We start from the raw sequence: 16,768 nt of genomic DNA, 5'->3' as shown, positions 1-16,768 counted from the left end.
GGTTTGCTGCGCATTCCTGCTGGGGCAGAGACCGCTCTGCTGGCTGGAGTCACAAGGAGCAAAATCTGGAGAGCCGAGGCTGGGTAACAGCAAGCACCTTTGAGTCTTGTTTCTGCTGTTAAAATCAGTGGCCAGTGCTGAGCTGTAAGCAGTCATCACTCTGCTTCAGAGTGAATGGTACCTCAGAAATACAGGGATGCCTGTGGGTCAGCTTCCCTGGGCCTGACAGGCGGGGAATGAGGTGCGATTTGGGAGACCACTGCTCCATGCCCCGGGTTCCCTAGCTGTGAATCAAAGCTGCAGAGGTGCTGCGCCGGGGCCGGGCAGGATGGAGACTTGTTGCTCGCTGGGCTGGGAACACCTGCAGGGCTGGGGAAGGAGGAATCGGGTCAGGGGGCTCTGGCCAAAGACAGAAGCTGGGGCCAGACATCAAGCAGTGAATCCAGTGCCAGGATTCCAGGGTGTGACCATGGCCGAGATTAGGGGTGATGGGAGAGGTGGGCAGTTATGCAGGGCTGGAGGTAAACGGATCAGGCAGCAATTGGCAGGCTCAGCAAGGGGAGGCTTAGCTCAGCTTGGCACAGATTTGCTACCTCCTTCCCCATATCCTCTGGGATCGGGGTAGAGCTGCAAGTGGAGCATCCTTGGGCATGTCACCCTCAGCCTTTGCATCACCCCATGGGGTTTCAGCAGCCCCATTGCTGATCATCCACGTGTCCCTGCGCCCACCTGCTCCTGGGCTGTGGCAGGCAGACCTGCCCTGCAGCACTGCTGGGCTTGCACCCAGCTGGTGAGTGCCTGGGGTAGCTTTGGTGTCTCCAGGGATTTTGAGGATACTCAAACCTACTGGATGTTTGGGTTTTCTTTACACTATCCTGCACCAAAACTAGGCTGGCTGCTGGAAGCTGAGGCATTCGGGACAGCTGGGTGCCAGTAATCCCATTTACAGGCAGCGCTGGGCTAATCCTTGCAGAGCCCTGAGCGGATTGGGGTGGGTTTGTGGGGGTCAGTGGTGAGCTGCAGTGGCTGGGAGAGCCTGTGCGTGCCAGGGGTGGCTTCCCGGAGAAGTGGTGCTGGATGTACTGGGGTAAGTGGCAGCAGTGGAGGTGGGGGACGCGGCTGGGGTTTCTGCAGGACCACCTCTGAAACAGAGCCGGAGGATGAGCTGCAGCAGGGGTGCGGGTTGATGGTGAGGGAGCAGTGGGTCAGGCCCATGGGGAGCAATGCCACAAGGGCGATGGAGCTGGGTGATGTGGAGGGGCTTGATCTGATGCTGGAGATGAGGGAAAGGCCACGGTGCTCCCTGCTCTGAATGGGGATGGCAGGTCTGCACCTCACTTGTTGCTGTTGGAGGCTAAGGTCTTTCACCCACTGGCACAAGCCCCGCAGAGCTGGCACGAGGGGCAGTGGCACTGGCCGTTGCCTGTGACATGGGGGGATTGCACACAGCTGCCTGCTCTTTGGTGCCATCACAGGCAAACACTGGCTGCTTGTTCCTGTTTCTGCCAGCAACTAGTTTTTTAGGGACCTGCAAATGTTTCTGCCCCTGTCTTGCTCAGGTGCACTGGAGGAGTGGTCCTGGTCCTCCAGTTTCCTTCTCAGACCAAGGACAGGCTTAAGCTCCAGGCTTCTGCAGCTGCCCAAGCTTATGTCAAGAGAGGAGGAGACCTGTTGTGGGGGGCTCGCTCTAGCCCTGGAGGGCTTTCTCTGGGCTCGTTTGGGCGCAGTGATGTATGTCAGCCCCGGGCTTCTCTGGGACCTGCAAAGGTCCTGAAGCATGGGTGGAAATGCCACTGTGCTGCACAGCACTGCCAGGCTTTCCGTGCTGTTCCCAGGGCATGTGCAGCTCCTTAATCCCTTATACCCAGTGGAAGGTTAAAGGCAATTTCCTAACTGGTTTCTGCTCATCAAGCCTCCTGGGAGGTGTTTGATAGCCACCCTGTCCTGCTTTCAGGATGTGGGGTCTCTGGGAGGGCTGAGCCTGCCTGTGGTGCACCAGGGGCTGCGGATGCCACATGGGATGATTCTTTGGTCACATCCAAATCTGGCTCCTGGGCTTGCACAAGGTGGGGGCAAGCAAAGACCTGAGGACACACATCACGCCACCCAGGAACCTCAGCGCATTAAGATTTAAGATGCTAGGCAGCCCCCAAGGAACCATCTCAAGGGATTTGAAGGCATTCTGCATGGAGGGCTGTGCAGAAGAACCCCCAGATGAGCATTTACATTTAGGAAAAGCAAGTTTAACTGAGCCTGTGAGCTTAAAATTGAGGGCGTAGTTTTCTCATGGTGATGGCGAGGGGTCGGGGTCGAGCCAGGTTTTGTCTGGCTGTGCTGCACTGGCACGTTTCCCAAGCAGGATGTGGAAACTGAAGGATGCCAAGGAGCTTTTGGGCTTCCCTGGGGACAGCGTTAGTGGCTGGTGCCCCTGGTATTCTCTGGGGAGTGTTCATCACTGCTGCTGGCCTCTCATCGGCTGGAGACCCCTCCTCTCTACCTGCAGGTGGAGGGATGCTGGGCTGGATCGAACGGGTGGTTCCCCAGCCCCCGGTGCCCCATCTGACAGAGGAGACACCCCCAGCGCCGATGCGGGACCCAGAGCCAGCCAAGGTGAGCAGGGAGCCAGTTCGGGGGGTACCAGGGACCCTGTGAGTGGCACCCAGATGCTCTGCAGCATCCCTGGGAGGAATGGGGCCAGGATGCACCTCTCCTCTGAGCTGCCGGGAGGCAGCAGGAAGGATGGGGAGTCCCTGGGGTTTGCAGCTGCCTTTGAGTGGGTGACACCATCCCCCCTGCCTCATTCTTTGACATCTTCTGCCTTTTACCCTGAAGGCACTGATGGGGAAGGCTGGTGACCCCAGGGATGCCTGTGACCATGCACACACTGAGGGTAAGCCCCCGCCGTGAGGAAATACACTGGTTTGGGCAGTAGCTGTTACTTTACCAGCTGGTCCCCCCCCATCCAGCACACCCGGGCTTGCAGAGTGGTGATGGGAGCTTTCTTTTTATTTTCCTGCTGCCACTGAAGAAGTGGAAAAGAAGGTGGGATTTACAGTCGCTGAGGACTCAGCCTCTGTGTTTGAGAGGTATTGCTCTTGCACCTTCCAGCATGCAGCGTGGTTTGCTTGGGATTTTGCTTTCAGTTGGGGACTGGATGCCTGGGACAGGGGGTCCCAGCCTGACTCACCCCCTTCCCTGGCAGTGTGGGGAGCAGTGTGTTGTCCTGGCTCTCCCAGGGGCTAGAGAAGGTGATTCCCCAGCCGGTCCCAACCCCAGGGACACTGCAGGATCTTGGGAAGAGCTTTGAGACAAGCATTGATATTCCTGATCAGGTAAGTGACAGATCCAGGCAACTATCTGGCATATTTGAGGTTCTAGCTTTTATTACCTTTTCTTCTTCTTTTTTCTTTTATTTTTTTTCCTTCCTATCACACTCCTCATCCTAACTGGGAGCACTTAAACCTGCCCTGCATGGGCTTCTGCCTTCATCCATCCCTGGGGAAAGGGCAGGTTTCCCTCCCCACATGGTAGGATAAGCCCCCCTTCAGTTGCTGGGTAGGCGATGGTCTCTTTGGCTTTTCAGACGGAGGTCCAGATCCTCAGGGACGAGGAAGAGGATGCTTTGGGTAAGGAGAGCTGGGAGCGCGCAGCTTGCAGCATCCCAGGGGCCTTTCTGGGACTCCCACATCTCACCTCCCCAGCTGGTGATGCTGGCACTGTTGTCCCCTTGAGCTGCCTGGTGGGGGGACCAGGAGCTCCCAGCAGTGGCTCTCCCCCATGCCCATGGCACTGCTCTCCTTGCAGAGATAACCACCTTAGATCCAGAGGAGGACAATCTGGACGGCTATGACTCTGAAGATGGCACAGATCCCAGCAAGGAAGAGCGGTGGGTTCCCAGGGAGGCTGGTAGGGGGGTGCAGGCGATCAGAAGGGGTGCAGGACAAGCTCCCCAACCATGGCGTGCTCTCCCACAGGGCGGGAGCACGGGTGCTCAACTGGCTGGTGCAGGGCTTCGAGAGGGTGGTGCCACAGCCAAGGATGCTGAAAAAGTTGGAGGTGAGCACCGCCTGGCTGGGGGAGGACAGGGGGCTACTGGGCAGAGGTGACAGCTGAGTGGGCTCCCTGTCTTGGGACCCTGGGTGGGACCCTGGATGGGACCCTGGGATGAAAATCCCAGGGGAATTCAGCAGAGCAAAAGAGAGACCTTGTGCCGTGCCGGTGCTCCCCAGCCTGGCTGCACACAGCGAGGACCCTCCATTTGGGGCTCACTGGTGCTGACAACGCCGGAGTCTGTTTAATGGCCCTTGTCAAGGAAACGGGGCCAAAACCACAGCAGAGGGTGTGTAGGGTTCTGTGCGTGGGTCCCCTTGAGGTGGGGGATGTGCCCACCCAGGGTGGCACGGGGCTGCAGACAGTGCTTTGCCACATCCCTCTGTCCCTCTGCAGGCAGAGCCAAAGGAGCAGAAATGCAACGCCACAGCAGGTGAGCGACCCCCTTCCCTGGGTGGCCCTTTCGGAGGAGACACTCTGCCTTTGAGCACCCAGGTGCAGGCTGGCACCAGCGTGGGGACTGCCCTCCCAAGGGGTGCTGGCTGTGCTGAGGGGGTGGGCCTGCCGGGTCCCAGCATCACAGTGCTGCCCCTGCACCACAGCTGTCCCCAGACCACCTGTGTCCTCATCCCAGGCTGGGTCCACAGGGTAGGGGCTGCCAGGGAGGTCCCCTAAGCCTGTCCCCCTGTGGGAGGTGACCCTTCTTTGCTTGCTCCCCTTCCCCAACAATTTATAAGATGACTGCTGTGTTGCCAATCCCCCTTCTCATTCCGAATATACCTGAGCAGGCACAAAAGGGACTAAAACCCAGGAAAAGTCAGAAAGCAACGCTTCAGCCGCCCAGAGCACCGCAGCAGCAGTGGAGCCAGCAGTGGCCAAGGGGCAGCCACAGCCGGTGACCACTGTCAGCCCTTGGTCCCTGGCTGAGGACGGCAGCAGGTAACCACAGTGGCAACTTCTGCATGGGTACTGTGGCCAGAGGGACGGCTACTGTGGGAGCAAAGGCTCTGGCAGCCAGGTCTAACAGTGGTTTCTGGTCACCAGGATGTTTGCCTGGTTGCTCCAAGGGATGGAGAAGGTGATGCCACAGCCAGTGACCAGGGAGAAGCAGGGTGAACAGGTATGCTGTCTGCTGGATAGGCAAAGGACATGTGAACACCATGTCCCTGGTGGGGAGGGCATTCGCTGCCATGCAGGTGCCACCACGTACCAGTGCCAGGACCTGCTGTGGTTTGGGCTGTCACTCATCTCCTTCAAAAAAACAAATCCGCACGGCCTGCTTAGCTGGTGAAACCCAGGATTTGGCTTCTAAGTAGCAAGACCCCCACAGAATGTGCTTTCTTTACTATTTCCTTGCCTTTTTGTGCAGCACTGGGTGATGTGCAGGCCCTGGCACCTCACCCAGGTACAGTCCAGCTCTGGGGAGAAGCAGCAGTTGTACATACTGTCCTCTCCTTCCCTTGCACACAGGCAAGTTCACTGATGTGCTCTTGCCCTTTAACATCATGTGTGAGGATGCTTGTGCCCACGACCAAGCCATCCAACATGACCCAAGAAATCACATCGGGTATTCAGGGCACAAGTGCTGCATTTATTGAATTTACTGCATTTAGGGTAAAAATTTAGGGTTACTGAAAATGGGCAATATCTCACGTTTTCCCTTTTCCTCCTGGCAGCTAGTGGCCGCAGCAAACTCAAGTGCCGTGGAAGAAAGTAAGTGGTTGCTCTATCTCACTGTGCTGGTTAGCTTGCTGAGGTCAGAAAATTTATTGGGAAGAGGGGCTGCTGGCAGCTCCTTCCTACCCCCGATCTGCCCTGGGTGCCATCTCAGGAGCCCCTGAAATCCCCCAGGGAGGCCATGACAGGCTGCTGCTGCTTGAGACGTGGGAGCAGACCCGGAGTTGTGGCGTGGGCTTGGTAAAACCCAGGCTGTGCAGGTCTCCAAGTACAGCAGCCCACATCCTCGGGTCCCAGCTGTTAGTGCTGATGACAAGGTCTGTCCTCAAGCTGTGCCAGAAGATGTTTGCCAGGCCGGTGGGATTTGATAAAAGAATTACAGTGGGATTTGATAAAAGAATTACAAGGGAATTCAAACCTGCCGCCTTCATCACCCCCTTTGGCATGTTTGCTGCTGAGCCCGTGTGAGACATCTAGGGAGATACTTTGGGAAAACAAAATCATGGGGTTAGATGTGTTAGGCGTGAGCCTGCATGGTTGTAGGAAACCATTGTGGGGTTCACACTACTGCTTGCCTGCCTCTGAAGGGCAACAAGTGGCAGCTCTGCAGGCAGACAGGTTTGGCTCCCTGCACCAGCCACACAGCAGGATGGCAGCAGGGACCTGCCTCGGCATGCAGAGGCTGTGCATTGCCCCAGGGGCATGCGCGAGGTTGCTCCCACCAAGACAGCAGCCGCTTGGTGGGATCTTGGAGTGTGAAACCCTGCAGGAAGGCATTTCTCCACGTGGTTGTACGAACCGGAGACCCGAGTGCTACTGTGGAGCTTGGAAAGAGGCAAAGTCAGTGGGAAGCTGCTGCATGTGCAGGGCAGTCGCACCCTTTGTGCGCAGCTGCTTGCATTACAGCTTGCTTTGGTGCCTTGAGGCGTCTCAAAGTCACTTAATCTGCCCAAGGAAGGGAGCAATTGGGTTGAGAAGAGATCTGCCCCAGCATCAAACTGCCAGCACGCTCATTAATGTTTTCCTTCTCCTTTTGTTTCAGGGGGCAAAGGGGCTTAGCACCTCTGAAACAAATGGAAAACGAAGACCATGGTGAGCCAGCCCTTCCCTCAACCAAACAAGACCAGCCTGAGGAGAAAGCGCAGCTGGGGAGGAAAAGCAAAGGGGAATCTGCAAATGGTTTCTAGCTCCTTCCCACCCAAGGGTGGCAGGGACCTGAGACTGGCGCAGGGATGCTGGCTGCGTGTCCCTGGTCCCAGGGCTGTCCCATCCCAGCTCCCTCTTGGCTCCAGGAACCAGAGCTATTGGTTTTGCAGGGTGATGTCTATAAGACAGGCTACAATTTATAGGAGGGTAGAAAAGTATCACTCAGGACACCTTGAAGGCAGAAAGCCTTGTGCTGCAGCCTCCTAGCACTCCTGGCCCTCTCAATGCCCCTGCCCCCAACATCCAAACATTCACCACTGAGATCTCCAGCTGAAGCCCACAGGCTTCTTTTAGTAGACTTCTGCCTCCAAGGTGTAACAATATAAAGTTCTAAGCTCTTGTCAGCTGCTCATTTCTTTTCTTCCATTAACTGTTTTCTCTCAGCAAGTGGAAAGGACTCCAGTTTGCAGCAACAAATGCAGGCGGGTGAGATTAATCTTTAAGTGAATAAGTAGGAGTTAATGGTTAAAAGCCTTTGCCCGGGCTCTCCTTATAGAATAACTTACCCCGGGCTCTCCTTACCCACAACTGCAGCTGCTCCCTCCCAAAGCTCACGGCTGCTTGGGTGCAGCACTAACTGTGGTGGCAGGAGTGTCCTGGCAGGGAAGGGATCCCAGGGGTTGTCTCGAGCCCGGAGTTGTGCAGGCAGGCTTAGCCAGCGCAGGCACACCGGGCTGCGTGGGGTGAGACCCCCTGTGCAGAACCCATCACAGTATGGGTTGGGTTGGGAGGGACCTCTGAAGATGATCCAGTCCAACCCTCCAGCCATGGGCAGGGACACCTGCCACTAGATCAGGTTGCTCAAAGTCCCATCCAACCTGACCTTCAGCACTTCCAAAGATGGGGCAGCCACAGCTTCTCTGGGCAACCAGTGTCTCACCACTCTTATCATAAAACATTTCTTCCTTATGTCCAATCTAAATCTACTGTCTTTTGGTTTAAAACCATTGCTCCTTGTCCTGGTAAAAAGTCTTTCTCCATGTTTTGTATAAGCCCCCTTGATATACTGAAAGGCCATGTTAAGGTGTCCCACCATCTCGTTGCATCTCTTCAGGACAATCTAGGCAGCTGTAACAATGGGTCATGAACCGAGCAACCAACATGAGATCCAGCCCCTGTGTTTATAACAAACCCTGCTAGTACCAGGCTACAGTTTTAGTATTTGCCCCATTTTCATATAATGTATCCCAGAGCTGTGGTGCATTTTAAAAGCCGTCCTGCCGATTGCTGTCCAGCATTTTAATTAATGGAGAGCGAGAGGGAAAGGGCTAAAGGCAATGTGGCACTGTGGGGTGGGTAAATACAGTACAGAGCTGGCTGTGGGTGGGTTTCCTGCCTTCTGTAGTCGAATTTGCATGTTTCCTATTAGCTTCGCTGTGGACATGTAAGTTTTGTTGTCAGGCAAACCTCAAAATAAACTGTACAGTATGCAGATGTGCTTCCTTCTCCTGTTTCTCCGATGTGTGCCTGACTTGGTAGGATGGGTACCCCTGGGACATGGGGAGGGCTTGTCGTGGGTCAGTCCTGTGCTCTTTGCTTTGCAGCTGGTCTTACAGTCTCCCCAGTAACCTGATCTGGGTTTTCCCCCAGTGATGCTGGGAAGTGGCAGGGCATGCAGGATTCGTCCTACACTATGCCTGGAGGACTGTTTGGAGAGGATGTGGCATGGTGCTCAGGGTGTTGCAATGTGGGCTCTGGGCTGAGTCTTGCTCTGCAAAAACCAGGGCCCTCGGGCTGTGCTAGCACGGTGTTTGACCTGGGGTTGGCAAGGGGAAAGGCTTTGGGCTCTTCCCACAGCTGCTTCTGTTTACAAGGAGAGCCAAAATGTGGCCTGGAGATGGGCCAGGTTGTCTTCTGATGGAGCTTGCTACGTGTGTAGGGAAGCCAACAGGCATCTATATGCAAAGGGTTACAGTTTTCATAGGGTTTTGGCTGCGTTTGGCACAAAATGGTGAATTTTCTTCTTCCTTCTGGCAAAAGGGCCCAAGGCATCTGTCTGGCACAGCTTGGGGGGACCAGGGCTGCACAGGTCTGTGCAGGCTGAGAGGTTCTTCACTTTTTGCATATGGCAGCACCTCTCCATTAAGTAGCTAAAACGTGGGATCTGCCCTGGCTCTGCCCCCAGCCCCTTGAAAATGTGTTGCTCCCACTTCTTCACCTCCCTTTCCTCGTTCCTGTTACAGTTCATATTGTCCCTGGCAAACCTGAGGAGACCAGCCTTGTCTTGGAAGAGATCAGCAATGACTGGATTAATGAAACCATGTGCGAGGTGATGACCTGGTGTCACAAGGCTGAGCTGGTGGCAGATGCTCATCCCCTTCCCCCCATACAGGAGGAAGCTCAAGAAGAAGAAAACAGGTAGGAGAAGGGAGATGCTGTTGATGGGCAACCCCATGTGCTCTCTGGCCACTGGCATAGTGGCCATGGGAGGGCACAAGCACATCCCTCCTTTAAAGAGCTGGCAGTGGAGCTGGCAGCAGGTAGCTGAGGTGCCTGTTTCCAAAGAGGGGAGCACCAGAAGGACCCAAAAGGTGTTTGAGCAAACGGCCTTTCCTTCCGGTCTTGAGATTTTGGGTTGGAGCAGGCAGTGGCAGAGCCATGAATGCAATGCTTTGCGTTGCCCTGCAGAGGACAGCTGAAGGATGCTCTGCTTTAGGCTTCCTGTAAGTAGATTTTGGCACTAAGGAAGAGGGACCTCATTCCTATCAACTGCACATCGCACTGTCATGATATTTGGAAATGGTAGCCTTCTCTATATAATTCATCCTACTTCTTCTAAAAGAACCCCCTGCTGAGGTCCTCCCGAGGGCTGGGCGATGCGTTCAGAGCTGGCAGCAGGCTGCGTTTCAGCAGGAGTTGAGAGATGTCCATGCAGACTGCCAAAGGGTTTGGGAGCCCCCCAAGATGCTCCCTGAGCCCCGCATACATGCAGGGGAGGGTGAGCACAGCGCTCCTCAGCTCCAGTGTCGGGGATGCTCAGCTGCACTAAGCACAAGCCATGCCCAGAGCTATGTTTCCTCAGCAGAGCTCTCTTCTGCTCAGACAGAAAATACTGGACATGTTATAAAAATATTTTTCAGATTTTTTCCCCTTGGTATATGAGCCTGGGATGCTGTGGGCAGCAAGTGCATCCTGTGCTGGAGAGTGAATTTCATTAGCAGGGAAGTTTTGGTCAAAATCAGCAACAAGTGACCGCTAAGCACAGCCTCTCCCTGTGCCACAAGGGGAATCTGAAGGCTCAAGGACTCTGGTTTTGTGTTCCCAAACCTTTTTCCTATTCTTCCTGCCACCTGTTTGGGGCTGCTGACACTCATGGGCTGTGAAACAGCATATGCCCAGTGTGCCCTAGTGCGTCTACCCCGGCAAGATCTTGGCTGGAGGATGTGGGGAGAGCACCGCCAGCCAAAGGGGCTGCGGAGACCGGCAGTGCTCCTCTTGTGAGGTTCGAACATACCTTGTAGAATTCACCTAACGAATTTCTTCTCCCCAGGCTGTGGTTGTGCTCCCTGAGCACTGCCAAAGAGGAAGAGGAAAAGGAGGAGGAGGTAGAGGAAGAGGAGGAGAAGAAGAAGGAGGAGGAGGTAGAGGAAGAGGAGGAGAAGAAGAAGGAGGAGGAGGTAGAGGAAGAGGAGGAGAAGAAGAAGGAGGAGGAGGTAGAGGAAGAGGAGGAGAAGAAGAAGGAGGAGGAGGTAGAGGAAGAGGAGGAGAAGAAGAAGGAGGAGGAGGAGGAGGAGGAGGAGAAGAAGGAGGAGGAGAAAGTGGAGGAAAGTGCAGGGTGAGTGGCTCCCGTTGCCTTTATGGCTTTGTTGGCAACAAGCATGGATGCAGCTGCTGTTTCAGCTGATTCACAAGCTGGAGAGGCTGAAGCATCCCTGGAGCAGCCAGCTGCCCTCGGCGGAGCGGCGCTGCCCAGCCAGGCGGGTGGCTGCGCGGCAGATGCTTTCGGGAGGGATGCGCTCCGGAGGACAGACGCGTTTGGGAGGGATGTGTTCGGGAGGACAGATGATGCCTTCAGGAGGGATGCTTTTGCAGGCTGGCTCGCCCCAGGGCGCGCTGCTGACGCGGCACCTGGTGACAGGCGAGTGTCTCCTGGTGACACAGGCTCCATCTCCATCGTAGCCGCGCTACGGGCCCCTGTCCACCCCCTCCCACAGGGTCCGGCGGCTCGGCCGAGCAGGAGCCCTGCCTTCTGCCTTCATCAGGAGCTGGTCCACGTTATTTAAAACCATATCCATTAATTCAAGGCAGTTGGGAGTATTATGAGTATTACAGAGCTGAATTTAAATACAGGATTATGTGCTGTACCTGCAAATGCTACTTAATACAAGTAGGTACAATTTTACATTTCTTCCAGTTGTAGAAAATATCTGAGTTCTTGTCAGCTGTTGTAGGTGGAGACTTTGATCTAGATAGTATTTAGAAAAATCTTTCTGCTTAGTTTAGTGGTTTGCTCTGATTTCACGCAAGATAAAACATTTAGGGATTTACTACCTTGTGCTATGTTATTCTCTGTTAAATTCTCTGAAGTAGCTAGATTTTCAGGGAGAAGCTGAAAACGTGTGATTATTCAGTGTTAAACCCATACATTTTTATTTCCTCTAAATCTGTTCCTGGAGCTCCACTATGGAAACTTGAGTTTCAGTTGTTGGGTCAGATGCTGCTCCATCCTTCCATGTGTTTGTCTGTTTATGGGAAAAGAGAGAAAGAGAGACACCGACAGGTTTTCTAGATTGGGATAAAAAGACTTGCAATTGCGTTTGAAGGAAGCCTAATTTAAAAAACCAGGGGGTGGTGGGATGAAGGGTGATTATTAAAAATAATTTTTAAAATACCTTGGAAAATGGCAGTTTTTCAAGACATGGAGATAAAAGAGAAAAGGCAGTCCCTGCTGGTTACATACTTTTTCTGATTTAGGATGTGCCAAGGATGCAGAAAGATGTTTTTTTCAATTTTCATGCATTTAGCTGTGTTAAATCTTTTTTCATTATCCCCAATCCCTGCTTTGGACTTCATGCCAGGAAAGAGCAAATCAGGAGATAAGTACACAGAACAAGATGATGAGGCTTGCTTTTTTTCAGTTATAAAGTTATATTAAATGAATAAAATGGATCTTGTGAGCCCACTTTGTCAGAATTGCGGGGCTGAGGTCTGTGCTTGCTGCAGAAAGAAACTGAGGATTATGTGTGCCGGTGCTGTCTTGCACAGGCAAATTCAGAATTTGGATGGTGCTTGCAGGGCAGCCCTGCCTGGAAATTAGGCTCTTGGCTTTTTATTTGGCATGTGACATATTTTAATTATACGAGAAATCATTATGCACAGCAGAAGAAACATACTGCCTGTACATTTCTGCATAAGCAATTTTTGCTTATGTATATGTAGCACCCTGCATTATTTATGCACCTCTCACCTGGGCTCCCACAGTGTATTTTTTCCAAGGCCCTTCTAACATAAGGAACAATTTTTTTCTTTTTTTTTTTTTTTTTTTTGTACCACTATTGTATGAAACTAAGGTTTCTGTGGTGACGTTTGCCTGCAAATGAGGCATGCAGTGCAGCTGGAGGAGCAGTGCTCCCTGAAACTGGGAGGCTGTGTATTGGCCCCATTGACGTGATGCCCCCCATCCACAGCGTGCCTCACCTCAGAAAGGGCAAAAGCGAGCGCGGGTGCTTGTCTGTGCTTGTTCTCTACCCCAGACCCCTGCTCTGGTCGCTTTGTCTCACTGCTGATGAGGGTGTGGATGATGTCTGCTTGGCAGAGGAGGCCCTCAGGTTTGAGCAGCTGGAAGAAGCTAAGATAAGTGATCTTGGAGGTGCTTTTGTACAGGTACGGCTTCACTGTCTGCTTGGGCTCAGGTCTGCAATGAGCTCTTGTTGGCCAGCACGTGCCCGGGGCTCAGAGCTTGCCCAGGGGGATGCAGCGCCCTGGGGAGGAGCAGGGACCGGGATGAGAACTGGAAATGTTTCCCACCAAGATGTCCCCACCTCTGAACCTGAGGCAGCAGCAGCAGCTGTGTGCCAAGGGAGGGATGCTTCCACCCTAAAACGTTGGCACTGATCAACAAGCTGAGAGGCTGGCAGCGGCGGGGGGCGGAGGGGGTACAGGGCACCCAACCAAGCTGCAAAGTCTGCTCTTTCACTGGTGGAGCAGGTCTTTTTCTGCTTAAAATGGCTTTTTTCATTTTGAAGGTGGAAGAGGAGAGAGCTGAAGCTGCTGAAACTGATGCTGAAGGTATAATATATAGCAGTGTAATGTCAAATTAGGATGAAAAGCAGGCAAGGCAATGCCCAGCGAAGAGAAACTGCAACTTCTCCCTTCCCGTGGGCAGCTGGGTTTCCTGCAGCGTGGGCAGCTGGGGCTTTTCGCTGCTTAAGCATCCCACGGACACAGCTCCCTAACAATATTGTCATCAGTTGGAGCCGGCTCTGAAACGCTGATGCTCACGCAGCACTTAGTCTTGATTAGGCAACCTCTGAAGTGAAGAGTTTCTCCTTCAACTGAAGAATATAGGGGGGATAAAAAAGGATTTTCTCTACCACTTTGCTCAGTTTTGGAAATAACCAGTGGTGTAAAGTGCATTGCAATGTAACCTTTTAGGAGGTTATGGGTTGGTAATGAAAATTAGGTGGTGAGCTCCCATTGCAGCCTGAGTGAGCAAAGGCAGGTCCTGGCATAACTCCACTGACATTGGGGAAGTTGCACAAGGGATGGCTTGACCTGAGCCCTGGTACAGGCTGGAGATTTCTCTGCTTGTACAGACCTTGTAGAGCACCCCGGTCTTGCCGCAGTGCTAGAAAAGCATGTGGTAGGATGCTCACTGCCACTATCCTGTGCTACCAACACCCGTGAGCAGCAGGCAGCAACAAAAACCGCAGCAGCCATGCATTTCTCTGCCCTGACATAACTGTCCTGTCTCACACCACTCTGTTTTGTTTCAGCTTCAGATGCCTTGACTTTGCTTGAAGCACCTAGGCGCCTAGCAGCATGTCCAAGCGTGCCCGAGATGTTGAGCTAGATCAGCTGGTGCATGACGAGCCACTCACTGGCGGGGATGCCTCCCTTCCTGGCCATGGCATGCTAGAGCAGCTCCCCAATGTCCCCAGCTACCGAGCCACTGCTGACTCCCTCATCCCCATCCTTGTCGCCAGCAAGCCAAAGGCTGGAGTTGTCAACCCCAGTTTTTGCAATGAGGAGCAATCCCCGCTAGGTATTAGAGATGTTGGCTTTGACAATGGGCTTGCGTAGCTTGAGTGGGGCAAGGGGTGATTCCTGGAGTAGTTGCTTTCAGGGTGGGGAAATAAATAAATAAAAGCACCTTTGTGTTGCAGCATAGAGGCTGGGGAAGAAAATTGATGTTTTTTTCTGCTTCCACCTCATCACTACATGCCTTTCTAGCTAACCCCTAGAAAGCATTTGTAAATATCCGTAAATGGTATGCTATATGTTGGCCAGAAACTCCCCCGGAGGACCTGCAGGCTGAACATCTGCTGCACGTGCAGTTTTCTCCTTAGTATTCATGCAACCCACTCATGCTAAGAGCACTGTAAGATGAAGGTTTGCTCTTCACAGTTTTCTGCCTTTTAACCCAGAAGTAGTACAAATTATCTTTCTGTAGCTTTGCTTTGCTTTGTTTTCAACCAGCACACCAAATTCTGCTGCTTTTCCTTACGCACAACAGGATTTTAACTTTGCAACCCAAACAGGCCTTTTCTCGGGGATTTGTTGGAGCCACATGCTGATCTACAGGTCCCACGTTAGTGTGGGACAGGAGGGGGTACCTGGGGTCTTTCAGATGTGTGAACCTCCTCCCCCTTAGAAGAAATCCTGCAGGAACGCATTGCCTTTTGTTATATAGCTAAGAAAAGAGATGACGCTTCATAGGCCGGCTGGCTGTAGGGTCTAGACAAGATATCCCTTGGGCAATTGGCATCTCTCTTCACCTACTACAAACATCCAGTGCTCCTGCTTCTCACCTTGCTTGTGGCAGGAAGCAGTTATTACCTCTGCAAAAGAGAGAGGCTGTAAGGGCTTATTTAAATTGTGCCTTGTTCTGCATGAAAAGCAAATGCTAATGTAATTTGGAGCTTGCACGTTCCCTAAGTTAATGTTGAGAAAACCCAGGAGACTTTCTAAACCCTTGGAGGCAGGTTTGCTGCTGGAAATCCTGGGTTCCTGCCTAACACCTGCAGCTGGTAATCCTTGTCTCCATCATTTTCTGAACCGTGGGACCCCAACATTCGCACAGAGTAGCTCCAATCCCTGCAAACTGGGAGAATAGAAAGGAAGCGGGTGGCAGTTCTTAGAGTGTTAAAAACTGGGCAAAAAAAGAGAAAGAAATGCTCCAAACCATTAGGAGAAAGGAGTTCCAGGCGAGAAGTGAATGGAGGGAGAAGGAGAGTTCTTCCAGCATGCTGCAGCGCTTGGGGGTGGCTCTGCGGGTGCGATGGGACCTGGGGACTCACCCTGGCTGCAGGCAGACCCCTGCGCCTCTCTCACCTCCACCTGTTGTCCTTCCCCACGGGCCAGGTAATTACCCCACCGTGGACATCAAGGATGCGGACAGTGGAGGCCATGCTGTGGAGAGTGACGGTACCCACTTACTGGTGCCCAGCGCTGGGGCTCCCAATACACTGTTGGTGCCCAGCACAGTGCCAGCATCCCCCAGGTATGGCTCTGCCCAGGCATGGTCCCTGGCTCCTGGGGGTCTCACCACCCCTCCACCCCCACCAGTGCTGGTGCAGGAAAATTTATACAACCATATGGAGCAACCTGTTTCTGGCAGGTTTGGGCAGTGAGCAGGGGTGATGTGCGTGCGGTGGGTGTCGCCCCCGTGCAAGGCAGGGGAGGAGGCAAAAGATGCCTCTTGTTTGCATTTTTTAATTCAATGGTTACGTTTTGTTTAAAGCTTTTGGGGGGCTGGGGACAACCCTGTCGTGTGTGCTTCTGGAGATCCCTCTGCCGTGGTCAGATCCTGCTTGTCTGTTGCCCCACATGTCTGTGGTCCCAGATGCAGAGTGTGGGGGTCTGTGTGCTGGATATGGGCCTTCACCATAAAAACCAACAATTTTCTTCTTGCATTTTTGCTGGGAGGGTTTGCAGCATCTCATCCCTGGGTTTCGTGCCTTCAGATCAAGGCTGCTCAGAGAGAACAAGGACTAAAACTGAGCTTTAAAAATGAGGCTGGAGAAAGCTGATGGCTTTTGGGCTGTTGTTGGGATTTTTCTGGACTTAGGTTTGCACACATATGTGAGCTTCTCTATGGGACTTAATGTGACATTCCAGGTTCTCTTTAAGCCCTTTTTCCAAAGTCCACTGAAGTTTGGGTTGCTTTTTGGGTAGCTCCTGCTCCTTCTCGTTCTGTGTCTGCTGGGAACGCAGATGACACCACAGAATATCAAGAGATGTTTCCTGCTCCTCTGAATTTACAACCTTCTTGGGGACTTTGATCTCCCTCTACATCTTTCCAAGGGCATCCATTAATCTGAAGAAAAAAGAGGCATTTTCCTGGATGGATGCTAACACATGAAGCTTTTCATGCACCCAGAGGACAACCACATGAGCTCTGTGGCCCATGGGAAGCCACGCCACAGGCAACGAGTGGGGACGGTGATACCTTCTCTGCAGGGTCTGCCTTACAGAGCGAGGGGCCACTGGGCTGTCTGTGTAGTGCTCGTGAATGATGACGGGCAATGGGGCAGCGTGGTGCCCGGAGGGGACAGAGGCAGGGCAAGGGCAGCTGGAGACTGGTGAGAGGTGATGGATGTTGTCCTAACAGCATATTACAGACCTTGGCAGGACTGTTTCTCCAAACTGATGTGGTTTTGGGAATCTTTCCATT

The 16,768-nt window shown here is 53.1% G+C and overlaps 1 protein-coding gene across 3 annotated transcripts in view; it reads left to right on the top strand.

The window, feature by feature from the left end:
* The first annotated feature begins 605 nt into the window (after window positions 1–605).
* The window catches only part of CNGB1 (cyclic nucleotide gated channel subunit beta 1), a 28,440-nt gene continuing 12,277 nt past the window's right edge, over window positions 606–16,768 (top strand). The window contains exons 1-17 of one of the 3 annotated variants that reach the window (XM_055726441.1): window positions 606–790; window positions 2,504–2,610; window positions 2,833–2,890; window positions 3,032–3,086; window positions 3,203–3,332; window positions 3,584–3,626; window positions 3,805–3,886; window positions 3,975–4,056; window positions 4,447–4,483; window positions 4,839–4,989; window positions 5,095–5,170; window positions 5,727–5,763; window positions 9,117–9,291; window positions 10,424–10,708; window positions 12,627–12,756; window positions 13,119–13,161; window positions 15,457–15,595. In XM_055726441.1, the coding sequence (XP_055582416.1) occupies window positions 2,512–2,610; window positions 2,833–2,890; window positions 3,032–3,086; window positions 3,203–3,332; window positions 3,584–3,626; window positions 3,805–3,886; window positions 3,975–4,056; window positions 4,447–4,483; window positions 4,839–4,989; window positions 5,095–5,170; window positions 5,727–5,763; window positions 9,117–9,291; window positions 10,424–10,708; window positions 12,627–12,756; window positions 13,119–13,161; window positions 15,457–15,595 (1,622 nt within the window). In that variant the 5' untranslated portion in view covers window positions 606–790; window positions 2,504–2,511. The other 2 variants (XM_055726440.1, XM_055726439.1) reach the window with 2 other exon arrangements.

The sequence above is a fragment of the Falco cherrug genome, chromosome 14, assembly GCF_023634085.1.
Source record: "Falco cherrug isolate bFalChe1 chromosome 14, bFalChe1.pri, whole genome shotgun sequence".
NCBI lineage: Eukaryota > Metazoa > Chordata > Aves > Falconiformes > Falconidae > Falco > Falco cherrug.
The sequence above is the reverse complement of the archived record's forward strand: the minus strand, read 5'-3'. Positions and strand labels throughout refer to the sequence as shown.